Raw genomic sequence first — 27,119 nt, forward strand, 5'->3', positions numbered from 1 at the left:
TGCATAGCTACCAAAGTAATATCTGTTCTCCTAGAGGATTGTAAAGGCAGGTCACAAAAGCTGAAAGACCAGTGATCGGGAGGTGAAAAACTGAGTTAGAAAAAGTTAAAAACTCTAGAACTTTTTAGAAACAAATGGCTACTGCTTTTTTATGATAGTTTACAGTATAAGAGACTGTATAGTACACATCTTTTATGTCCCTCTGGTAGTTGCATCTTGTGCAATGAAGCATCATGATATGGTCAACAGTGCCTCAAAAATAGTGGCACCTACGAAAAACAAAAACTTGCCACAAAATAAATTTAACATTATTTTAGAGAGAAAATCTGAAGAAAATATTAAGAAATCCCTTTACCATATCATATCAATATCAGACCCTGATAGGTGCTGTATTATGGTGATAGGAAAATTAAACAAATTTAAATTCTTTCCAATATATTTGCACCAAATTTGGATAATATTGAATTAATGCTTAAAGATCTTCTGTTTAATTCTCAATGTGAGTCCTTATAGGCTTGTAACAGCAGGAGATTTTAACTGTATATTAAACCCTGATTTAGACAGAACCCTAATTTAAACAAGTCATGATCAACTGAATCAACAATCACATTTTTATTAAAGATTACAAAAACTTTTGAACCCATGCAGGTTTTCAACTCATATTTGAAACAAGTTTACTTTTTTTGTCATTGAGTCCCAGTTTTTCATGAATTTATCACCCTTTTACTGATAAGTTATTGCTATTTCAAATCTTGCAACTATAATTCCATTGTTATCTCTAGCCATGTTGCTCTCCTTCTATAACTCAAATCATTATTATTTATCAATATTATTACACAATTGATGACTCAATCCTGTTATATTAACTGACCAATTTTATTTAATCAATTTCTGCATTAGTTGATATTTTCATAGAGATCCCTGTGATATCTGTGAGAACACTCTAGGAAACATTTTAAGTATATTTTTAAGGGCAAATTTATTTAATATGTTTCACATAATAAGTTAAAAATTAGAAGGGCATCTTAAGTACTGTAATAATGACATCTCTAAAATTGAAGAAGTATATTCAAGGTCACCCAAAGATGTAGTCTCCAAAAGCAAATTTTACTTACAAACAGAATTCTGTTTTTTGACATTAAGAGATGGCTATTCAGCAGAATTTTTTATTGATTCTTTTAAACTAATTTTAACTACGTTTAGGAAACTAGAAAATATGACATATCACCAAAACAATATTTCAGGAATTAGTAACCATTTTTACCAGAGGAATAATATCTAGAGACCATTCTATATACTCAATGCCAAGATCCCAGCAGAAGTTTAGCAAAAAGATTTGAGAAGGTGATCCCTTCTATAACATTACACGATTAAACTGGATATGTTAAAGTTGGATATCTGTTGTCATATGTTCAGTCGTTCAGTATAATATATACTCTTGTATTGTCTGATCATACCAAAGTCTTGCAATCTTGGCGAAAATGTTTTTGAGAGAGTTGAATAGGTATATCTGGCCACTGTGTTACACAAATATGGGTTTAGACCCAACATAAATACTTGGAATAAATTATTTCAATCAAGAATCCTCTGTTCATATAAATTCATACTATTCAAACTGTTTTTCCCAAGAATGTAGTACTAGACAGACCTTTCCAGTAATACTTTTTTTTTTTTTTGCACAGTCATTAAGAGGATTTATAAGAGAAGAATGTAGACAAAGAGTGACTCTATACAGTATATTGATGACATGATGCTCTGTATTACTGATCCTTACTCATTTCTGTCACATGTTTCGAATACAATAAAGGAATTATGTAGGATTTCTGAGTTCAGAATGAACTTGAATAAGTACTATTCCCAGTTAAAATTATTACATATCAAGAAAGTGATCCAGTTTAATTATCTGTTTCAGAAGACTTCAGATGTCTAGGAGATATAATTACAAAAAACTTTATACAAGTTAAATTTTTGCAATCTAATGCAAAGCACTAAATAGAGTGTTAATAGATGGTAATTTTTTCATCTCATATTAGATGGGAGAACCAATATTGTTAAAATGGTTATTCTTTTGCATTTGTCCTATCTTTTTCAGAGCATGTCTCTATACGCCACTCAAAACTTTTTTTTTTTTTTATGTGTTACATACTTCATGCTGTTTGTAGGTATGGCCAAGAAAAATTGGATGAAATGTTTTTATGGAGAACTGATAAAGTTATTTACATAATAGGCAGCAGTTAGGGCCAATGTTGACCAAAAACAAACAATATCAAAATGTCCATTAAAGAAAATTAAATTACTCATGTTACATAATCCACTTGTAAGGTGCTTAATATCCCAAATATATATATGATAAAATATTGTTAAATGGTTAATGTGTTTAATAATCCTGTGCATGTGTTATAGATGTCCTGAAGAGAATGTTGTTTGGTAACATCAGTGATTTGTATTGCCTGCAATCTTCAGTGCATTACGATTTTGAGATGAGCAGGCGCCATATACTGTACTAGGATGTCATGGAGCCAGTAATGATGCACACACGTAAAAGTTACTGAGAACATACAGAGAAATCTGATGTTCATCAAACATTTGTGGATTTAAAGGCAGTGGTGAGCCTTCTTAACAACTGCTGAAATGTGTTGAGCAGTCATTTTATATCAGCAATATACAATGCATCCGGAAAGTATTCACAGCGCATCACTTTTTCCACATTTTATGTTACAGCCTTATTCCAAAATGGATTAAATTCATTTTTTTCCTCAGAATTCTACAAACAACACCCCATAATGACAATGTGAAAAAAGTTTACTTGAGGTTTTTGCAAATTTATTAAAAATAAAAAAACTCAAAAATCACATGTACATAAGTATTCACAGCCCTTGCTCAATACTTTGTCGATGTACCTTTGGCAGCAATTACAGCCTCAAGTCTTTTTGAATATAATGCCACAAGCTTGGCACACCTATCCTTGGCCAGTTTCACCCATTCCTCTTTGCAGCACCTCTCAAGCTCCATCAGGTTGGATGGAAAGTGTCGGTGCACAGCCATTTTAAGATCTCTCCAGAGATGTTCAATCAGATTCAAGTCTGGACTCTGGCTGGGCCACTCAAGGACATTCACAGAGTTGTCCTGAAGCCACTCCTTTGATATCTTGGCTGTGTGCTTAGGGTCGTTGTCCTGCTGAAAGATGAACCGTCACCCCAGTCTGTGGTCAAGAGCGCTGTGGAGTAGGTTTTCATCCAGGATGTCTCTGTACATTGCTGCAGTCATCTTTCCCTTTATCCTGACTATTCTCCCAGTCCCTGCCACTGAAAAATATCCCCACAGCATGATGCTTCCACCACCATGGTTCACTGTAGTGATGGTATTGGCCTGGTGATGAGTGGTGCCTTTTTTCCTCCAAACGTGACGCCTGGCATTCACACCAAAGAGTTCAATCTTTGTCTCATTAGACCAGAGAATTTTCTTTTTCATGGTCTGAGAGTCTTTCAGGTGCCTTTTGGCAAACTCCAGGTGGGCTGCCATGTGCCTTTTACTAAGGAGTGGCTTCCGTCTGGCCACTCTACCATACAGGCCTGATTGGTGGATTGCTGCAGAGATGGTTGTCCTTCTGGAAGGTTCTCCTCTCTCCACAGAGGACCTCTGGAGTTCTGACAGAGTGACCATCGGGTTGTTGGTCACCTCCCTGACTAAGGCCCTTCTCCCCAGATCGCTCAGTTTACATGGCTGGCCAGCTCTAGGTAGAGTCCTGGGGCCTCATGTATAACGCCGTGCGTAGAACTCGCACTATAACATGGCGTAAGCACAAAAGTGGGAATGTGCGTACGCACAGAAAAATCCAGATGCAGGAATCTGTACAACGCAAACTTCCACGTTCTTCCGCTACATAAATCCCGATCATTGTGAAAAGTAACGCACGTGCATACGTCTTCTGTCCTGCCCCAACTCCTCCCAGAATTATGCCTCTTTGAATATGCAAATCAATATAAATAGCCTTCTGTGAAAAGACAATGGGAAAAGCACGAGGAAAATATAAGAATTTTAGCGAATACCAAGTGGAGGCAAAGGAAAAACGTACTATTTGTTGGTTTAAACAGTGGTATAATCAGCAAAAGGAAGTTGATCGAGTGACAGAGTGTCGGAGAAACTCGAAAGCTCAAGTTCACAAAGTCGCACAGTGCCCGAAATAAAAAAGAAGTCACATATCAAAGTCGCCGTGAAAAGGCGAGTCGTAGCCCACTGTCTGAGTGTCATGTGAAAGCTTATTAGGGTACAGACAAAAAAAATAGGCACACAGTGGGGAAAAAGCACGAAATGTCAACTTTAATCTCGAAATTTCCACTTTAATCACATAGTTTATTTTGCCATTAAAGTAGAACATCATAAACTTCATCTTAAAATTGTTTAATTTACTAGTTTCTCAAATCCCATTGTAACTAAAGTAGCATGTTAAATGCTTTGTTCTGTATTTGATCTTCTATGTGCTCTGTGTGTGAATCACTACCTGCTTCTTAAACGGGCTTTCTCTTTCTCCGACAGGACACATAATCCATTACATTCGTGATATTACAGCTCTCTGAATAATTAAAATACTGAGATGTATACGTGATATCTTTTTTATGATGATAGGAATGAAAGCATGTTATTAAACATGGGAACACGGTGGCGCAGTGCTTGTTCATGTCTCACGCAAGAGGCTTGCTGCGCCATGCGTGACCGTCGATGAAATAATTTATTACAGAAGTACTGTCTCTTTCAAACCTACTAACCTCCAATTCCTGTCCTTACTTTTCTTTCTCCAAATACCCAATCGCCACACAATCAGCTCTGTAATAGACGTGAAGCCATTTGTAAGCTTAGAATGCCGATTCCTCAAAACTTTTAAGGAACATTGAAATATCTTTGTAGTACATGTTTAATTATTCTATCCATCTATCCTTCCAGTGTCGCATCAGCACCAGCAAGAATACAACGCAATGCAGGAACAATCCCTGAACTAGCTAGCGCTGCGGCACCGTGTCCTCACATGTTTAATTATTAACAATACAGATTATTTAAATGAAGTTAAAGTTTTATCTGTATAATATAATTAACATATTTTGCTGCATTTCATCTTAAAAATTATATCGTCATCATATGTAAATACACGCTTTATAAAGTGACGCAGGTTGTGCAATATTATAACTGTAGTGCAAGTTTATAGTGAGGTAATTGTACTTATAAGTACAAACAGTTCTACAAGGAGCACTTGATGGACTGATTGAGTGCGTTTATAGTTCTTGGGATGAAACTTTTTCTAAACCGCGAAGCCCGTACTGGAAAGTCTCTGAAACGTTTTGCCATGGCTCAGGCAGCGTCTGCTTCATGCTGTATACCGATAATTCTCTTTCCAATTAGCTGCTGCTGTGATTTCCCACTCAAATACAGTGATATAAATACTCCGAGTGGTGCAGTGAGAGTAATATGGAAAAAGATGATCTGCTGTGGCAACCCTTAACGGGAGCAGCTGAAAAAAGAAGAAGATGCATCAAGAGTAACAATGCTAAAGCAGTTATGGTATTTGGAATACTATGGCTATTCCCTGGACCATTATATTGCTGCAGGTTAATTACAATCAGATGCATTACACTAACAAACAATGTGCAGTTAGTTTCAGTGTATTTATAAATCCGCGTCAGGAATGTGGATCTAAGAAAGAAAGGGTGACCACACAGGAACAGTAGCTCTGCTTTGACACTGGGTGCCGCCAGTCTGCAAAACCAAGCGGAGAAATTGTGTACGCCAGGGTATGAGGTACCATGGAAATGTGCATGGCTTTACGCCAAGTTTAGGTTTTATACATCGCAATTTGAGCGTTGAAATGTTCGTATGCAACATTTCTGTGCGTACGCACCGTTTATACATGAGGCCCCTGGTTGTTTCGAACTTGTTCCACTTACGGATGATGGAGGCCACTGTGCTCATTGGGACCTTCAAAGCAGCAGAAATTTTTCTGTAACCTTCCCCAGATTTGTGCCTCGAGACAATCCTGTCTCGGAGGTCTACAAACAATTCCTTTGACTTCATGCTTGGTTTGTGCTCTGACATGAACTGTCAACTGTGGGACCTTATATAGACAGGTGTGTGCCTTTCCAAATAATGTCCAATCAACTGAATTTACCACAGGTGGACTCCAATTAAGCTGCAGAAACATCTCAAGGATGATCAGGGGAAACAGGATGCACCTGAGCTCAATTTTGAGCTTCATGGCAAAGGCTGTGAATACTTATGTACATGTGCTTTCTCAATTTTTTTATTTTTAATAAATTTGCAAAAATCTCAAGTAAACTTTTTTCACGTTGTCATTATGGGGTGTTGTGTGTAGAATTCTGAGGGAAAAAATGAATTTAATCCATTTTGGAATAAGGCTGTAACATAACAAAATGTGGAAAAAGTGATGCGCTGTGAATACTTTCCGGATGCACTGTATATCAACTATGAATATGAGGATACGTTTTGGCTGTACCTGCGTAGTAGTGAAACAGGATAAACTTTAAAAATTAATAAACAAACAGGTATCACTACCTAAGCGGAGGTAAGGTATGCTCCAAAATGTGGCCAGAGGTAGACTGATTTGAACGGAGGCTGGCAAATGAGTGAGGAGGCCCCCACCCAGCTCCCCACTCCTGATGTCACACTCCCCTCGGCCTACACCCTGTTTTTCAGATTAGCGTGAATAAATCGCTTCTGTAAGTGAACTATGATATGCGATAACAGAAGTCTCCAAATCAACCAGAATGTTCAAGCAAACTACAAACGTTAAGTAGTTCTCTCGTAAAAAGCAGACAGACAGACATTGGAATTTATATATATATATATATATATATATATATATATATATATATATAAGAGAGAGAGAGAGAGATTTATGCACATCTCAATATATTATGTTGTTTGGACAGTCACATCGCACTACCATGGTACTATCTTATTGTTTGTTCTTCTTTTGGGCAACACAATTTTTTTCTAGTTTTGTATGGCTATAGCCATGTTGTTTATGTTGATGATGTTTGTTTGCTGATATTGTGATCAGATGTCACTGTCACATATGATGTCATTATTCACTCCTGATTCGAAATTGTGGACTGACAAGTTCTTTACCTGCGAATTCAGAAAACAAAACAAACATTTTTTATAATTTAGTTAAGTGAAAACAAATCCAGATACTGCAAAGACATTTTTTTTTGTTTGCTGTTTTTCAAGTTCTGTGTTTTGGGCCTTTGATGATAGATATCTAAAACTTCTATATGATATTTTTGACTTTTTTGATTTTTTTTTTAACCTCTCCATGCTCTGTTGTGTATTTTGGCACGCCGCTTAGTGGTAGAATAAACTATAACATATTTCCAATAAGACTTTAGGCTTTGATTTTTTAAAAGTTCCATTCACTACAACTTTGCTACTTGTTTGACCTGCCTTCTGATCGCACTGCATTCTTCAATCTCAAGTCTGAACTATTTTGCCATTTTATCCTGGCTGTATTTACTGTATTATGTTCAGTGAACAGAGAATATCCAACATGCAGTCAATGCATTGGCCACATTCAGCATGTGACAAGTGGAGTATAGCAGGTTTATCAAGAATGGAGTAAAAAACAAAGCTAAGACTGAAGTATCCAGACTGACAGAACTGAGCCATAACCTAACTTTAACTTAAATTCTAGTTAAGATAAAATAAAGCAAAAAAAAAAAACACTTTAATTAGCTTGGATGTCCTATACGTGTGATAGTCAGTTTAATAATTGAATCTGTCCAATACAATTATTTACCACAAATAATCTTCTGAATGTAGAATAATGTTGTACTACAAACTAAAACTGGAAAGGAACAGATGTATTAGATTGGTAGATTTTTTTTTTTTTACATTTTTGTGTTTTTGTTGTAGGGCAGAAGAGGAGGAGAGTGATAAACGATCCTCCAGAAAGAAAGACAAAAAAAGACCAAGAGTAAGTGCATTTTTAAACTGTGTTTACTTTCTAAGGAGTTGCTAATAGAGAAAACTTTTATTATTTTTGAATTGACATTTTATAGCAGTCTGTGTTCTCATAGGGTTACAATTTAACATTTGTTTTATGGCAGCTTGAAGGACTAAAAGAATTAACAAAAGAATACTAAAATTGTGCTAGATATGTATTTGTTCTTAGTCTAAAACACAAGAGGCAACTATCAAGATGAACAATAATTTAGTTTTGTAGTTAGCCATACAGCTATTGTTGCCAATTTTACTATTAACAAAGTAGTCCATCATTAAAATTTGGATCTATTTCGTTATTTGGAAATAACACATGAATGTGTATGGCAAGCTATTTTAACATCTGTTTCCTACTCTGCTGAAAATTTCTGTTTTTGATATTCACAATTATATTTTGACTACATAAAATTCTAATTAGAGATATCCATATTTAGTTTTTGCCTAGTGAATGACAGACTTGTAGCATATTTTACATATTTATTTTATTTAAATATTTCTCACAGTTGGTCAACACATGCAGAATTTCCTGTTTCAGTCACCTGTTTGTCTGTGCTACATCTTCCTTTGGCAAAATAAGCTCCTCATACAGAGGTTTGATGTTTCAGTAGCTTAGGTGCATCTATTGTTGCATTAAGCCAATATAAATCCTGATGTTTGGTTTACTGATATGCTACCTTTATTATAAAATTAGATAAATTGGGTTAGATGACAGATAAAAAAATAGATTTAGCATCCCATAGCATTTATTGTTGTCAAACTGGTTTTGGTTATCACCCTTACCAGCAGAAACAGTAGGTCTATTAATAGAAAGTTTCTTTTACCTGCACATTTTATTTTCAAGTGCTAGTACTTGTAAACTCACATAATTACAGTTCTTTGAATTGTTTTCTGTTGTTTTCAATATTATGGCACACATTCCAACATAACAATTTAGTACATTTGCAAACAATACAAAACAATTTAGTACATTTGCAAACAATACAAAACTAAGTGGATAATTAGGTAATCTGGAGTAAATCAAATGGTAATAGGGAGACCCTGACACAATTTACATTTGGGCAGCATATGTGGCAATTGAGTGAGTTTTAATGTAAATAAATGTTAAGTCCTACATGTAAAAAGCAAAAATAATAAATTATATAACCAGGATTCTGGACATAAAAGTTGTGTCAAATTAGAAACCTGCAGAAGTCCTGCTGTTTTCATCACTATCCAAAAAACAGAAGCAGGTATAAAAGCTGTTGTTGCATGATTCTGATTAGCTGCTAAGATGGGTCAACATTTAGTTTTGATGTATAAGTCCTTTTAGTGCTTGTAGTTTATTGCTGTCAAGATTAGTTTTCTCTGAGTGCCTGTGCCTGTGTCTGTGTATGTGCAAGAGACTGGCAGTCAGTATTGGAGCTTTGGTGTCAAGCATACTTGTAGAGGCTGTAGCTCTTATAGAATGAGAGCTTGTGTGCTCATAAACTAACTCGTTTTCATCCACTTTACAAAACTAATAACATGTATGGGATAATGATTTATCTCATAATTTTATAGTATTTAACTACCTGCCATTTACCAAAATGCATAATACTGCATTTTCTGGGGTTTTATCCTAAATATTAGGTTATATTTATTATTAGCTTTAAAACTATAAGAGCAAAGCAGTATTAATTAGTCTCTGTTAATTTCTTGTATGTTGAGGACTGGAGGTAGTCTTTTATTCAAAAGATTTTTTTAACTCTTACAGAGAGATATTAGTAGTACATGTGGATGTAGAGCAACACCTTATGGTGTTGGTCTGTATTGCTTTTGAGGTTTCACCCATTGATCATCTTACATGTTTAGAATTGTGTCCGAAGGTTTAAGGATCCTGGTCAAATTATTTCTCATGTTGAGTTTCAAAATGAAAAGAAATTAACACATCTGTAGGAGATAGATATTAAACATGACTTACAGTGGTGTGAAAAACTATTTGCCCCCTTCCTGATTTCATATTCTTTTGCATGTTTGTCACACAAAATGTTTCTGATCATCAAACACATTTAACCATTAGTCAAATATAACACAAGTAAATACAAAATGCAGTTTGTAAATGGTGGTTTTTATTATTTAGGGAGAAAAAAAATCCAAACCTACATGGCCCTGTGTGAAAAAGTAATTGCCCCCTGAACCTAATAACTGGTTGGGCCACCCTTAGCAGCAATAACTGCAATCAAGCGTTTGCGATAACTTGCAATGAGTCTTTTATAGCGCTCTGGAGGAACTTTGGCCCACTCATCTTTGCAAAATTGTTGTAATTCAGCTTTATTTGAGGGTTTTCTAGCATGAACCGCCTTTTTAAGGTCATGCCATAGCATCTCAATTGGATTCAGGTCAGGACTTTGACTAGGCCACTCCAAAGTCTTCATTTTGTTTTTCTTCAGCCATTCAGAGGTGGATTTGCTGGTGTGTTTTGGGTCATTGTCCTGTTGCAGCACCCAAGATCGCTTCAGCTTGAGTTGACGAACAGATGACCGGACATTCTCCTTCAGGATTTTTTGGTAGACAGTAGAATTCATGGTTCCATCTATCACAGCAAGCCTTCCAGGTCCTGAAGCAGCAAAACAACCCCAGACCATCACACTACCACCACCATATTTTACTGTTGGTATGATGTTCTTTTTCTGAAATGCTGTGTTCCTTTTACGCCAGATGTAACGGGACATTTGCCTTCCAAAAAGTTCAACTTTTGACTCATCAGTCCACAAGGTATTTTTCCAAAAGTCTTGGCAATCATTGAGATGTTTCTTAGCAAAATTGAGATGAGCCCTAATGTTCTTTTTGCTTAACAGTGGTTTGCGTCTTGGAAATCTGCCATGCAGGCCGTTTTTGCCCAGTCTCTTTCTTATGGTGGAGTCGTGAACACTGACCTTAATTGAGGCAAGTGAGGCCTGCAGTTCTTTAGACGTTGTCCTGGGGTCTTTTGTGACCTCTTGGATGAGTCGTCTCTGCGCTCTTGGGGTAATTTTGGTCGGCCGGCCACTCCTGGGAAGGTTCACCACTGTTCCATGTTTTTATCATTTGTGGATAATGGCTCTCACTGTGGTTCGCTGGAGTCCCAAAGCTTTAGAAATGGCTTTATAACCTTTACCAGACTGATAGATCTCAATTACTTCTGTTCTCATTTGTTCCTGAATTTCTTTGGATCTTGGCATGATGTCTAGCTTTTGAGGTGCTTTTGGTCTACTTCTCTGTGTCAGGCAGCTCCTATTTAAGTGATTTCTTGATTGAAACAGGTGTGGCAGTAATCAGGCCTGGGGGTGGCTACGGAAATTGAACTCAGGTGTGATACACCACAGTTAGGTTATTTTTTAACAAGGGGGCAATGACTTTTTCACACAGGGCCATGTAGGTTTGGATTTTTTTTCTCCCTAAATAATAAACACCATCATTTAAAAACTGCATTTTGTGTTTACTTGTGTTATATTTGACTAATGGTTAAATGTGTTTGATGATCAGAAACATTTTGTGTGACAAACATGCAAAAGAATAAGAAATCAGGAAGGGGGCAAATAGTTTTTCACACCACTGTATTTCAAAAATGTAATAACCAATTACTGTGCTGTTTGTTTTCTAAATATAAAATATTTTGGAAAAAATCAAGAAAAAGTGAATGTTTGGTTAATTTGAGATTCCAATTTTGACTATGGTAATGTTCATTAGTTAGCTAAGTAATGAACTTGTAATTAATCTTGTGGCCAATACTGTCTCCGAAGGCTCAGACTCCCTGCCTAAATTAAATTATATCGTTTAAAGAATTTTATGTTAAAATCAATGTATTTATATTATAAAAGGAGTTAGTAGGGTGTATTTTTTTTTTTGGAGTTCAACAACAACAACAACGTTTATTTATATAGCACATTTTCATACAAAAGATATAGTTCAAAATGCTGAAGGAAAAGAAAAAAAAAACAAATTAGGCAATACAAATTAACAGAATAAAAGTAAGGTCCAATGGCCAGTGACGACAGAAAAAACAAAAAAAACTCCAGACAGCTGGAGAAAAAAACCCAAAATCTGCAGGGGTTCCAGACCATGACACCGCCCAGCTCCCTCTAGGCATTCTACTTAGTATAACTGATCTCAATCAGTCCTCATGGTTTTCTGGCTTCACATGGAAGAATTTGATGATGATGGTCATGTAGACCTCTGGCCTTCAATCCATCAATGTAGGGACTGCACGGTGCTTTGATTGGGTGATGGTGGAGCTGTTTGCAATCACAGAAAAACAGAAAGAGAACAGCAGAGAAAGTAGGGGTTAGTATGGATTTCAGAGCCAGCAAGAATGATAACGATATTTAGTTGCATATACAGAATATCAAGGTTAAACTAAAATGAAGCTATGAGAAAGTCATGTTAAAATAATGAGTTTTTAGCAGTTTTTTTAAAGTGCTTCACCGTACTAGCCTGACAAATTTCTATTGGTAAGCTGTTCCAGATTTTTGGTGCATAACAGCAGAAGGCTTCTTAGTTGTTATAAATATAACAATTGTTGGATGTTAGTTGTTAATTCCAAATGAGTTCTTCAACAAAAACAAGGATGCATTAATGGAAAACCTCTCAGCTTGATTTTGTTAATCACTTGCAAAAATTGGATATCAAAAGATAGAAATTTACACTTTCCCCTTTTTCCATTAGGATATTATAAATATTAACCTGATGATGGAGATTTCAAAGTCATCACTGTCCAGTGTACCTACCATCCACCAAGAACACAAGAAGCATCTCCATGTAGAAATGAATCTTCCTATTGATGTAGTGATACTTGTGCAGCTGGAGCAGAAACTGGGAGTGTAAGTAGCCCTCAGCAGAGGTTATTCTTGTGAGTAAATAGTTATAGGGGAAAATAGAGAAATTTGGTTAAATTAAAAGACTCAGAAAGAACAGTATCATGACATTTTTGTTTCCTGCAGTCCTGTAACATGCTATTAATTTAATAGATAATATGATACATATGAATAGGCTTGTATAGAGCCCAGTGGTGGATTATTGCTTCATGTTGGGTTGGTGCTGACTTGTGCCAGTTGCTATTGGCATGGGCTCCTTTTCTTCATGACCCTGTATGAGAGTTCTGAAAGTGACTGAGTGAATGGAAAATTGGTTGTATTTGAATGATTTACTAATACAGGGTTGAAATTTCACTACAGCATAGTGATTTGAGCTTATGTTAGCAGCCTGATGTTATACTTTCAGTAAGCAACATAAGGATAAAAACATTCATTTATATAGCACATAGTGGAAATTGCTTTAAAAACAGAAAAAAATCTGATTTACAAAAGAGTTAAAATGGAGGAATCCCTAGTTTGTAAGTCTCTAATGGTTAAAAATTGTAAAAGTCAGTGTCTGATTTGATAACATATGCTGTGGTCAGAAGGTCACAAAAAACTCCAAACAAATATAATGCTCCAAGGCCAAAATACCATCCAGCTCCATCTGGGCATTGTACAGTAATTCAGTATTATCTATAAAGAAACGTCCTCGAAAACTCAATGCTTCGAGTACATAGCAGTAGTATCCTTTAACCAATCCAGCAGCAAAGACAGCTGGAATTTATGTTTTTGTGAAATATTTTATGAAAATAGCTGTACTTGCTACTGTTAACAAATATAAGGGATTAAACAATTATACATGTTTGAATCTTTTACAGCAGATTTATAATAAATCAATTTTAAAAAGTTCAAGTGTTAAAAGCATGTCTTTAGCTGTTTATTTAAATGTTCACCAGTACTAATTAAGGGATATTATGCTGCTGATATACAATGCACTAATTAGGCTGCATCTGGAGTATTGTGTGCAGTTCTATTCACTATGCTACAAGGGGATACTATAGCAGTATTTGAAGCCGTGCAGAGAAGAGCAGCCAAGTTCATCCCAGGACTTAAGGACATATTGTATTCTGACACACTCAGAGAAATAAACCTGTGTAATCTTGGGCAGAGGGGACTGCATGAAGACTTAATTAATCCAGGTCTTCAAAATTTTCATCTTAAGAGTGAATCATGTATTCGAGGACACAAGTGGAAGTGCAGTTACCCAGTAAGCAGTTCTTTATGCAACGAGTCATGGGAATCTGGAACAAACTACTGACAATGTTTAAGAAGTATCTGGATAAGATATTGGGACAACTTGGCTATTAGCTAAACAAACAAGATTGATTGACTGAACGGTCTCCTCTCGTTTGTCAAATTTCTTATGTTTCTTATATTTCTAACTAGCCTGACATGTTATATCTCTATTCATAAATCATTTAATATTTTAGTTTCACAAAAGCAAATTAACACATAACTAGTTCTTTTATGCGTCACTTTCTGTACACTGAGAAAGGCAGTGATTAAAGATATGAGATATGATTTGTGGTGTTTGAGGAAAGACATTACAGAATATACAAATTTTTGCTTTATTGACAGTGTTATAGACAATTAATCAATAAACCTTGTCATAGATGATGGATGGTTTCTTACCCAGCCAGGAGGCCTGTATAATGGAATGTTCTGAATGCACAGGTATCCTGCCTGGTGGGTCAGTAATGCCTTTGACCAGGCGGGAGGTTATCCCAGTGGAAGGGCAGAGGGAGACTGCCTCCCAGTGTCATGTGTTCCCACAATACACTAGGTGACAGCATCCCTCCCTTGTAGACGTCCGCAGAGTTGCATAGGAGTTATAGTTGTGGTGCACAGTCATGTTGGGGACATCAGGTGCTGTAATAAGGAGTTGCTGGGATCAGGCTCCCCTGTCAGGGAGAGTTTCTGCCTGAGTCATAAGTGCTTCCAGGTGCCAAAACACTACTTCCCTGTTGAAAAGGAGTAACTCCACCCTCCCCAGGGAGAGGACAAGGCTCACCTGGGAAGGAGTGCAAGAGTGATGAGAAAAGAATCTGTGGAAGGTACTCTAATTAAATAAAAAATAAGAACTTTTAAATCCAGGAGTGGTGTGGTGTGGTTGTGTCAAGGGTGTGGGGCTGTGAGACACAACCTTTAAAAGTATTTTAAAATCAATCCTAAAAGACACAAAGCCATTATAATTATGTTAATGTAGGTAAAAACAATTAGAATTTTCTCTTTTTTGGCTAAGATCCTTAGTGCAGCATTTTCAACAAGCTGCAGCCAATTTGTATTTTTTTGATAGACCTAATAAAATTTTGTTGCAATAATCAAGTTTGTTAGAAACAAAAGCCTGTTTTCACTTTTTCCCTTATTGCAATAATATAAAAGATTGAATCTAGTCTGTGTTTCTTACTAAGACTACAGTCTTACTAATATGGTTAATATGTGATTTAAATTTTGTTTTAAATCCATATAAAACCTAAATTCTTCTGACTTGACCCATAATCATGCTTCTCCCCAAAATCCTAGTTTTCATTATCTAGTTAGTGAAAATTACTGCTCATTCATTCTGTAACCAATTAAGATATTTATTCGGGGGTTAAGAATCTTTGGATTCTCTAGCACTACACATAATTATAGATGTTTCTCATCTGCATAGTGTGGAACGAGCCCCGGACACAAACAGGTAGACATTGTATTATGCACCACCAGACGTTTATTTACAGTACTATTTACAATACTAAGTGCACCACAAACCCACAGACTCCCCCAAAGTCTAGGCCTCACACTATGCCTTCTCTCTCTCTCTCTTCAGGCCACCTCCTTGCCTCCTCCCAGACACAAGCCCTCCTCCGGTCCTCTTGGGCGTCCCGGCTGGGTTTCACCCCCAGCCGCGTGCCACAATAGCTATGGCCTTCTACCTTATGCCAGATCATTTCTAAATATAACTGGAGCATATAAAACATGAATAATGAAGGGTATAGAATTTATTCCAGAGGTATACCATATGTAATGCAATGTGTTTTTCCGTAGAGTCACAAGGAATTTTCTTCCTGTTATAAGCGATTAAAACCAGTTTAAAGAACTGTAAGAAATGCCAATCAGCTTTCTAAGGCACTTAATGAAAATTATATGATCTATAACATCCAGTGCTGCACACAAGTCTAGGACAACAAAGACTGAGATATTATTTGTGCATTTTATCATAAGTCCTTTACTACATTGTAGTTTTATAATTAGTTTTCTTACGTTTTCAAGAATAGACTTTTTCTACAAACAATCATTTCACAGAGTTTACTTAAAAAGGTAGGTTAAAAATATGTATAAAATTATCCAATAGAGAACTGTCAATATTATTTTTTAAGCAGAGGTCTGACTACTGCAATTAAAAAAAATCTAGAAAAATTCTGAACTCTGTTGAACAGTTAACTTTATGTCCAGTACACTGTCAAAAAGCATCAAATATCTTTGAGAATGTCCATAGGAACTGGATCAAGAGTGTAGGTTGACAGTTTAAGTAGAGTTATTATTCTGCAAAGTTCAGGTTTAAGTCAAGGGAGAGAAAGTCTTAAGCATGCACACAGAACAAAATAACATGATGTGACGTTATAGGCATATGTTTAGTTTTAATTATGTTGAAGTTTAGTAAGTTTGGTGTATGTTTTAGCATAGGCAGAATAGCACAGAGCTGTAATTTCTGCGTCATAGCACCAGGTTCATTATGGACTTTGCACATTCTTCCCATGTGTTTATAGATTGATTGATATAAGTGAGTTTACTCACACAAAAAGGGTGTCCTCAGTTATTTTTTTACCATATCCTCAGCAAGAGTCACTCATCATGTCATAAAAAATTGACAACTGGCTTGTGGCACTTCAGTCAGTTTTCTGAGTATTTTTTTTATTGTGCATGACCACAACTCACCATGGAAAGTGCAACATACATGTGGCTTGGCTTTTTCAAAAAATAAGGTTTTTAATAAAAAATACAATGTAGTGTAATTAGTTTAAATGTATTACTATGTGAGTAAAGCACAATGAAACTTTGACATGTGCTCTTCACCTTGACGCTGCCAGACAACGTGAATCTTGTCTTGTAAGAGCTAAATAAAGTAACAGCACAGAATGTAATAGGTGAAAAGTAGGTACCGTTTAGGGAAAAAATAATGATATGGTTTGAGCACACATCTGTCTGTTGTCACATGCCATGGCAGAGCATAAACTCTGAAGAAACAGAATTGCAGAAGCAAATGTCAGATAATACGCATAATATAGCTTGTCTAATTTTGGGGGTGGTAGGATGCATATCAAAGGATAATACCAGAAAATGTGAACAGTGATCAGTGAATTTGTATGTCTATATAGACTGTGGTTCCCATTAGTGGTCAGAGAAAATTGTTTACATAAATGGGAAATTAAATTTCAGGCACTAATATGTCAGCTACAACCCAATTAATTAAATATTTTAATTTTTTATTTAATTGACAATACTAAACATTTTTTGAGTTGCACTTGAATTTGTATGTTTTCTTTATTCTAGCATTGTAGAGCACCTCATGAGAGAAATATGTAATCAACTGTCAGATATGGAAAAAAGTATCCACAAGCACATGAAAGAAACATGCATCCCTATTCCACAGCCTTTCCACTTCCTGCTACCAGAACCTATTGGCATGATATCTGTGATTTATCCAGCTGGGGTACCTGATGATCAGCTCACAATGATTAGAAAGGTGTTTGTCATATTTTTGCATTTATCTTTGTGTCTATGTATTTCATATCTTTTTATTTACACTTGAAAATGTTGATATGCATGTAGGCTGATTTAAAAATGGCAGGTAGTTTATTCTAAGTTAACATATTTTCTTATTATCGACTGTGTTACAAAATGCAAAATACACCCATAGATAATGTGCCAATTTGAACGATATAAACGTGGTCTGGCTAGCTATACAAATGAATAGGTTTACAGGTCTGTTGGGTTTTTAAGTACCATTTCAATAGTACACTTAAGACCCACTGTAAGAAAGGGATAACTGATAAGACTTGGATCTTTGATGATCATAGAGTATGTGCTTTTTAGTTGCTTATACTATTAAATGGATTTTCAAGGTTTTAAATAATTTGTCTTAGTGTGCCTATTATACCCTACCACATGTTAGTTGTAAATCTGGCAATAGATCAATTACTGGTAAAGATGACTGCCGAAACACTTCCATGCCCTTTAGAAAGAATGTGAGAGGCCCTTTGGGCCAAAACACAGGGGGATCATTAGATTACATAAATTATTACATTAATTCTTTCAACACTTATTACATTTTATGTAGATAATTATCTTGTATGAAACTCTTAAGTAGTGATAATTTACACTTGCAAGACTCCCAGGATCCGTTACTATATAGACCACTGACCTCTTGCTATTGCCATCCTCATTTGAACAGATGTCAGTCTTGAATAGTCTAGATAGTCTTAGAATGTTTTATGTCCTCTTTCTTCATTCCTCCACATGATGACAAAGCAGAAATCTGTGCAAACATAGACATTCTCCAGCGACATGCCAGAAAAACAGCAGCTGTCATGGTGTAAGGTATTCATAAAATGCTATAAACAGCAGACATACAAGGCTCTAGTGTTTATTAGGGACAGTTTGACTATATTGTAAGGACTCTACAGCCTTTAGCATGTTATTTATGGCGACATCTTCTAATATGGCTGTGAATAACAAAAAATGATTTCCATTTATTTGTAATGTCCATGCAAGGTTGGCACCAATATCTGTTTGTAATAGATAATCAACCATGTCTCCCAGACCTTTCCTGATAGAGCAGTTATGTTTGACCACAGGCCAAATTGTCTTCCCTGGAAGAGTAGTTGGTTGGATATGGCACCGGACACTATTCTGCTCCTATATGATACTAGGCCACGATACACATTGGCTTATATAACCAATCATGTTAGTCTTATTTAGTATTAACTGCCCTCACATTGTAAATGCCTGTTCAGATGTCAGTAAGACAATAACTAAGGGGAATTAAGACATTATTTTAAAAGCCCCCATCAAAGCAATACATTCACTCATCGTCCTGTCCTTTATAAAAGGAAAATTGCATAACTTAAAAAAAGTCATTATGGAAAGAATAAAATATGTGTGTGTGTTTATGTATGTATGTATACTGTACAGTACAATTATACATAAACTCTTTGTATGTGTGTGACAGATGATATATTAGAAAATAATGACTGAACAAGATAAATGGCCAAACACATTAGCCTAAAAATTTGAAAGGTGTCTTGCTTGACTTCGTCCTAAAAATTTGATAAATTTGAAAAATGATAAATTACAATTTTAAAAGTTTGATACATTACATTCATTGAATCATTAAAAAAACAGTAAGACACTGTTAAATGTAAATGTAAAGAGTTCAAAAATTTAGATTTTGGTAATATTAGCCAGCAAGAATATATACAGTTAAGTCTGTAGAAGTTATTGGTTTGTCACAAATAACAAACATTTAATGTACTCACCAACTCTGGTTTGCTAACAAGACTTAGAAGGCTCCTGTGAGAGAGAGTGCAATATGCTTAATGTGCAGTTGATGGTGCTTACTCTTATACTTAACGTTTACTAGCAGTAATATATCCATAGTACTTAATAATCTTTATTTTGTAAGTGTATAGAAAGTAACATTCCTTACACATTCAAAGAGATTGATTGTATTCTACAGCTGTTCCCTTTTGCTTCTCTCCTACTTATGCTTTTATGGTGGCATTTTATAAGTGGAGATGGTGAAGTCCCTTCAGTTTCAAAATGACCCAAATCCTTTTAATTTAGATATGTTTATCTTATTTAGTGCCACCAGCAGCTTATACTATGACAGAGTTAAAATGTTTTCTAATTTCACCATGGTATGTATTTGGACAATGACACAATTTTCATAATTTTGGCTCTATATGCCACCACAATGGATTTAAAATGAAGATGTAATTACATGATTGAAGTATAGGCTTTCAGCACTAATTAAAAGGGTTTAACAAAAATATCATATGAGCCAATGACAGACATTTTTAAATATGGTCCCCCAATTACAGGGACTCAAACGTATTTGGACAATTGACTGGCATGCTATTCCATAGCCTGGTGTGAGCAGGTCCTTCATAATTTCATTTACTATTAAGCAGGTACAACAACAACAATATTTATTTATATAGCATGTTTTCATACAAATGATGTAGCTGAAAGTGCTTTACAGGATGAAGAAAGAGAAAAAAAGACAAAATATAAAAATAAAATTAGGCAATACTAATTAACATAAAATTAAAGTAAGGTCCGATGGCCAAGGAGAAAAGAAAAAAACAAAAAATAAAACTTGATTCCAAGTGTGAAATTTGCATTTGGAAGAATTCTTTCCTTGACGAAGCATAACCTCTTTCACAACATTTAGCCAAACCAAGAACACTCTGTGGGAGGTAGGCCTATCATTGCCAAAGTCTGCAATCAGGAGAAGTCTTCATGAAAGTAAATACAGAGAGTTTACCACAAAGTGCAAACCACTGGTAAGCCTCAAGCATAGGAAGGACATATTAGACTTTACCAGAAAATATTTTTAAAAAAAAAAGAAAAGAAAAAAGAGTCCAGTTTTGGAAGTTTTCTTTGGACAAATGAAACTAAGATCAGTATGTACAAGAATGATAGATAGAGAAGAGTGTGGAGAAGAGAAGTCATGGCTTATGATCAATAGCATACTACATCATCTGTAAAACGTGGTAGAGGTAGTGTTATGGCATAGCATCTGTGACTGCCAATGGAACTGGGTCACAAGTGTTTATTGATGACATAACTGCTGACAGAAGTAGCAGGATGATTTCTGAAGTGTACAGGGCTGTATCAGCTGCTCAGATTCGGACAAATGCTGCAAAAACCGATAGCACGACGTTTCACAGTACAGATGGACAGTAAGCCAAAACATACTGTGAAAGCAAACCAAATACTTTTCAAGGGAAAAACTTGAAATATTATTCAAAGGTCAAGTAAGTTAACTGACCTCAACCCAACTGGACATGTATTTTACTTGCTGAAGACAAAACTGAAGGCAAAAAGTCCAACAAACAAGCAGCAACTGACAACAGCAGCAGTAAGCCCTGTCAAAGCAACAGCAGGGTGTAAACACAGCAATTGTATACGGCCATAGGTTCCAGAAAAAGCTGAAATTATGAAAATTGCATCACCGTCCAAATATTTATGGACCTAACTATAGTATTTAGTATAATAAATTAACAGCAAAACCAAAAATGAACAAAATGCAGTATTGACAAATGTCAAGAAGATCAATTAAATTTATTTGACAAACACCGACAGCAAATATAATTCAACAGAGTATTACAAAGTTAAAGTTTATAACTACAAAGTAGATTACTTGGACAAAGTAATAGACTTGAATCTTCAATATATTTCATTACATTTTGTACAGAGTTTTCAAAAGAGAAACATGGATATTCAGTATGGATTTGAATGTCAAGAAGACAGAATTTCAGAAATAGCCCTGGAATAAAAAATTTCATAGAGTTGTAATACCAGTTGTAACTTTGATAATGTTAAAGGCATTTTATATCCTTGGAATATTTCAGTCTAGTATCCAGTGGAACTTAAGGAATAAGCAGAATTTGCTCTACACTTAAGACAGTGTTTTTAACTGATAGCACTTGCATTTTTACACTACAATCATACTTCTAGTCTTTTAAAATAACTTTGCAGTAAGATATTGTGTGTGTTTTAGTTACTTTGTGTTTTTTGGGGGAATACAGTACAAAATATTGTTTAAAAAAAAAGGAAATTAAACCTGAAATCACTCCATGATGACTATGTAGAGGCTTTGTTTACATCAGAGATAACTGAATCTCATCTTTGGATCTCTTTCATTGAGCAATACTCTTCTTAGTATTTACACATTCCCATTTATAGTGACTTTAGCTTATATTGTTGCTTGTTTCTTTTTGAGTCCTGTAGTGATGGATGCAGTTACATGATTTAGTTTTCTTTAAAAAAATTTCTGTAAGAAACTAGGACCATGGGTAAGGGTTATTTACAAGATACGTATATCTGTACAGGCTTGGTTCCTGCCTTCCGCTTGATGATTTTGGAAATGGCTCCAGAACCTGCAACCCTGAAATGGATTATGTGGGTTTGAGAATGCTGTATTTTTTTTTATATGGGTAGCTGCTGTATATTAACATACTATGGGTAGCTACAGTATATTAATATACTATGTTCTTAAAAAGCAATATGTTTATTAATATTTGCTGGCATAAATTAACAACTCTTTGATATATTACATTAGCAGTAAACTGTCAATAGGTTTAACCCATCCATCCATTTTCCAACCTGCTGAATCCGAACACAGGGTCACAGGGGTCTGCTTTGGAGCCAATCCCAGCCAACACAGGGCACAAGGCAGGAACCAATCCCGGGCAGGGTGCCAACCCACCGCAATAGGTTTAACCATTCAAGTAAGTACAAAATGTTTTATAAATAAAAGCCTTATAAAGCCACATGTTCTCCTCTAAACATTTTGAAAGTGTGAGACACTTTTCTTACTAGGTCAAGAGGTATTATCTGAAATGCAAGGTTTTAATTGACCTTGTACTACTTTCAGTAATTACCAGCACGTGTGTTATGGATATAAAATTCTAAGGTGTCATTGATTATTAAGTTCAACAGTGGGAGGAATGGAACGGTTATATGTTTCATGTGCTATATTCATTTATTAGACATATTTAAACAAAAGACCTATGTGTGTGTTTGTGTGAAGCAGTCCGCTCTGCTCATGCTCAACCACAGCCACTAGATGGTGTATGCATGCACTTTTAAATTTTTTTGGCGCTTGCTACACCTCAGTTTTCACTGTGAAAGACGTGTGTGTATATGGAGCAGACTGCTCTGCTCACATTAAACCATAGCCAGCGGAGTTGGTGTGAATTCTACAGAAGATATAGAAGCTTATGCAAGTGTGACTTGCACTTTTTAAGATGGCACATGCATGTACTTTTAAGTTTTTCCGGCGCTTGTGTGCACCTCACTTCTCATTCAACCAAAGCAGACAAACTCAGCTTTGTGGTACATGCATGTTGTACGTTCACACAGTGCACTTCCATATGTTTGCCTTACCATACGTTTGTTCCAGTGTGTCTCGCTCAATTTGTGCCACAGCTGCACTTGACTACACGTCCATCTTGAACAAAATACGACCTGTCCCAGCCCACTTAGCTGACACCTCTGCAAGTACTCCAATATAGTAAAAATGCTAGGGAGTGTTCAGGTTGTTTTTTGTAATTGGGAAAATAGGGCTTTTCCATTGACTGTATTCAGAGTTATTGTAGGCTCTCCGTGCTTGATGGAAACACCCAGAGAGCAAGCCTAGTATAGTTTTCTTAAAATATGAAATGTATCCCTTCATCTTTAATGGTCTTATTTAAAATTTTGACCCTGATGATCTCAATACATTTTATTTGGTTTTCCAGCACAGATACTTGGAATACATTCATAATATTAACATTTGAATTTTGTGTGCATGGATTTGTCTTACATTTTACTGCTTCAAACTGCATAGGTGAGATTTCCAGACAAAAAAAAAATATTTATGTCAGCATTTTTTAACAGGGATATTTATATTTTTACATATACAAAGCTGCCAAGCGTAAAATAAGTGAAACACTATTGTTTGTGTGTTCACTTAAAATGGCTATTAAAATGTGTTTAAAAAACAACTGTGTAGTAAATATTTGCGCTGTAGTGTTGGAATCATCTATATTTTAAAATTCAGCTTTTGACACATGCAGGAACTACATAATAAGTTTCATCTTCCAGAGGATAGGCCTTACTTAAGAAGAGCAAATGCCTATCATTTTCCAGATGAACGTTACAAAGATGGTTACTTGAGGAGCCCTCACTTATTTCTCAGCAATCCTAATCTGGAGGATAGTAAGGTAAGTGGTTAGCTTTTTGAAACTTACTCTTTTCTTGCCTTTGATTTATTTTCAGTACTAAAAAGACAGTATTGGTCTGCCTTACAATACTCTGTGTATATACAGGTAATCCTATACATTTTGGTGTTGCCTAAGGAAATGACATTACATTTTAATAAAACTTGTTGAATTTTATAAAAAATAGTTTGTGAAGGCATCTCTGTTCTGAAGAGAAGAGTCCTTTTTGAGGTATTTACTTGTTTGGATGTATGAATGTTTACACTGAAATCTATGGCCATTAAGAATAAATTACATTTTGAAAAACAATGCTTTTCAAATTATTTTATTACTTTTTTGATAAATTACTTTGTAAGAAGCATATGATGTATATTTCTTTTTGACGCTTGCAGTCCAAGTTATATATAGAAACAGAGCACCCTGAAGGGAGTTTGTTTGTTATTCCTGTAGTGTTCACAATGGTTTCCTTCTCCCTCTTCAGATAGTCCAAAACTTACTATTATATTTATTAGCATCAAAACTGCCCCTGTGCAATGAGCCTTACTCTTACACCCTGTTATTGACAAATACCGATCCTACAACCCTGAATCTGATAAGTGCTGATCCACTTATTTTTTGCCTCAGCTTTATTTAGTGAATGGAGTATATAGTTATCACCACTACATGCAAGATCGGATGGATGACAATGGCTGGGGATGTGCTTATCGCTCTCTGCAAACAGTTTGCTCTTGGTTCAAGTATCAAGGTTATACAGAAAAATCTATACCAACTCATAAAGAAATCCAACAGGTAAATACAAACAGTCTTGTTTTATATTTTTCTTTCACTATGTTTATCTGCTGCTTCAAGAATTAGGGAAAAGTACTGTAGGCTTCAAATTATGTAACATTTTACTCTGGCATTGGCACAGACTATGTTTTATTGGAAGTACAAAAGATACCAAAACTAAACATGTTCCATGATTGCACGGATTCATTAAGCTGTGTCAAAAGTACAACAAACGTCTCACGTGAAAAATGTATCGGGGTCATTCCATGTCAAATCAACCGATTTTCCACAAATCCCATGCACTTGGGTCTCAAAAAATTCTGAAAAAAATACCAGGTGTACCCATGTTATCCAGGAGACAGGCTGCTTCAGTGGTAATACTCGGACAGTGAATTAACTGTCGTCACCAGATACACGGCTAACTTTGAGTTTGCAATCTTCTGTAGTCCGGTACAAAGGCCCTTCTATTAACACTGAATATATCATTATTCACCCTGCTTATCTGATGGTCTTTCTTTTTTTCAGATTTTGTCCCAGTGGTTTGAACCAAATACCTTCACATGGTGACCAATTGACACCTTAGTATGTCTTCCTACATGTGTGCCCAGAGCATATGATTTCTGATTACACCATTAAAAAGTTAATCATTCACATCTGGATTAGTATGCTGTGGTAGCAGATATTACTATGAACCAGTTTATAGATTAAATATTTGTTATAGACCATTATTATTACTCAAATTCTCATGTACCCATTTCCCTCAATCAAAATTCTTAGGCATTTTAATTTCACACGTGACTCCTGAAGTCTACTAGTGGGACTACAGACACTGATGGACAATACCCTTTCAAACATTACAACAGCAATTTTTAGAAAGGCAGAATTGTGTAGTTAGAAGCATAAGGAAAAAAAAAGTCAAGTTCTTTCACCAGCTAGAAGTCATATTGAGGCAACTCTCTTCATCAATGGGCAAAAACTACGAAGGCACACCAAGTCCAATGAGAAAGTGCCCTTATGCAAGTGGATTGCTTTAAATTTTTTTGCAAATCTTATTTAGATGTTTTTGTGGAAATTCTGCACTAATTTAACTTTATGTTACTGGTCTTTGATTAAGAAACTGACTGTTCTTCAAAGCTCTCTACTGAACCTTGTGAAAAAAGTAAATACTTTCCTCCTTTTGCAGCCTTGTGTCAGCTAGATTAGCAATCAAGACTTCCCACATTAGATGTAAAATATGTACATTTAAATATTTTTCAATTCACATTTAAAAAAGTATAAAAAAGGTCACACTACATATCAACAGGAGCGTAGTAAATGAAACAATGAGAACACTGTAGTCACTTAAATGAAAGTATATATTGTTTTCATTTCTATTTGCAGGCCTTAGTTGATGTTGGAGATAAACCAAAATCTTTTATTGGATCACGGCAGTGGATTGGTTCCATTGAAGTACAAGCTGTTTTAGATCACCTGCTTGGGATAACTTCTAAAATTCTTTTTGTCAGGTACACAAATCTTTAATATACTGTAGTTCTTCTTGCTCAATGTGTCTCTGAACTAAAAATAGTATTAATCAAAATGGCCACCAATTTATGTAATGCAGCTACTCTGGCAAATGTACTTTCTAAGTTAGGGACCTGCATAACTAATAATATTTTATATTAAATGAACACTCCACCAAAAATTATATTTGTTTATACTGTACAGTATGCTGCTTACCCCATGTAGTTTGTAGTGGTGACTGGGAAAAATTTTTAATTTCATGTTTTCATAGAGAAATTACATATTAAAGATTCAGATTAAATGGAATCCAGGGGTGACCAACTCTGAACAGTGCAAACAATGTGAAAAACGTCAATGGAAAAAAAGGAGAAAAATTCTCAAGTAACTTGTCTTGCATAACCCACATATCCCTTATCCATTCTTACGCTCAAAATGTACAAAATACAAGTATTTTTTGACAAAGTACTATTAATACTTCACATCCGGAAAACTCACTGTAAATGATAAACAAGAAAGATACTTTCCCACAATCCTGTGTGTATACATTACATGAGGATTTATGTGACATGAGCTTGGTGATCTTTTTTTTTTTTCTTTTCTCCTTAGACATTTTTACATTGTTTGCTGCTGTTCATTGTTTGTCATTGCTGGGTCTTATTCAGTTTAAATCTCTGATATGTAATTTCTCCGCAAAAGCATGAGTTTAAAATTTCTTCTCTATCTCCACAACAAAGTATTCGGGGTAAGTAATATGTTAAAAAGTACAATTTTTGACTAGAGCAATCTTTTAAGATTTTATATATCCTATGACTCCGATCTGAATTATGAAAGGTTAAAAGATAAATGGATGGGTGGATGTTTCAGGTCTTTGCTCAGATTGGCATGCTTCAACAAATTAATAAACTGTAGCAGTATAATTATACCCATTCTATGACAATATGTTACAAAAATCCATCTTTAGTTGTTGTTCATACTTTGATGACAATAAAACATTAAATGCAATTATTTTATTCTTGAC

General features: G+C 35.4%; 1 protein-coding gene across 1 annotated transcript in view; it reads left to right on the top strand.

Moving 5' to 3' along the window:
* ufsp2 (ufm1-specific peptidase 2) overlaps positions 1 to 27,119 on the top strand; it is a 68,699-nt gene that overhangs the window by 26,260 nt on the left and 15,320 nt on the right. Inside the window, exons 4-9 of the mRNA XM_028802100.2 lie at positions 7,921 to 7,981; positions 12,670 to 12,824; positions 17,394 to 17,586; positions 23,687 to 23,833; positions 24,455 to 24,619; positions 25,979 to 26,103. Coding sequence (XP_028657933.1) covers positions 7,921 to 7,981; positions 12,670 to 12,824; positions 17,394 to 17,586; positions 23,687 to 23,833; positions 24,455 to 24,619; positions 25,979 to 26,103 — 846 coding nt within the window. The remainder of the gene's footprint in view (positions 1 to 7,920; positions 7,982 to 12,669; positions 12,825 to 17,393; positions 17,587 to 23,686; positions 23,834 to 24,454; positions 24,620 to 25,978; positions 26,104 to 27,119) is intronic.

Source organism: Erpetoichthys calabaricus, chromosome 5, assembly GCF_900747795.2.
Source record: "Erpetoichthys calabaricus chromosome 5, fErpCal1.3, whole genome shotgun sequence".
NCBI lineage: Eukaryota > Metazoa > Chordata > Cladistia > Polypteriformes > Polypteridae > Erpetoichthys > Erpetoichthys calabaricus.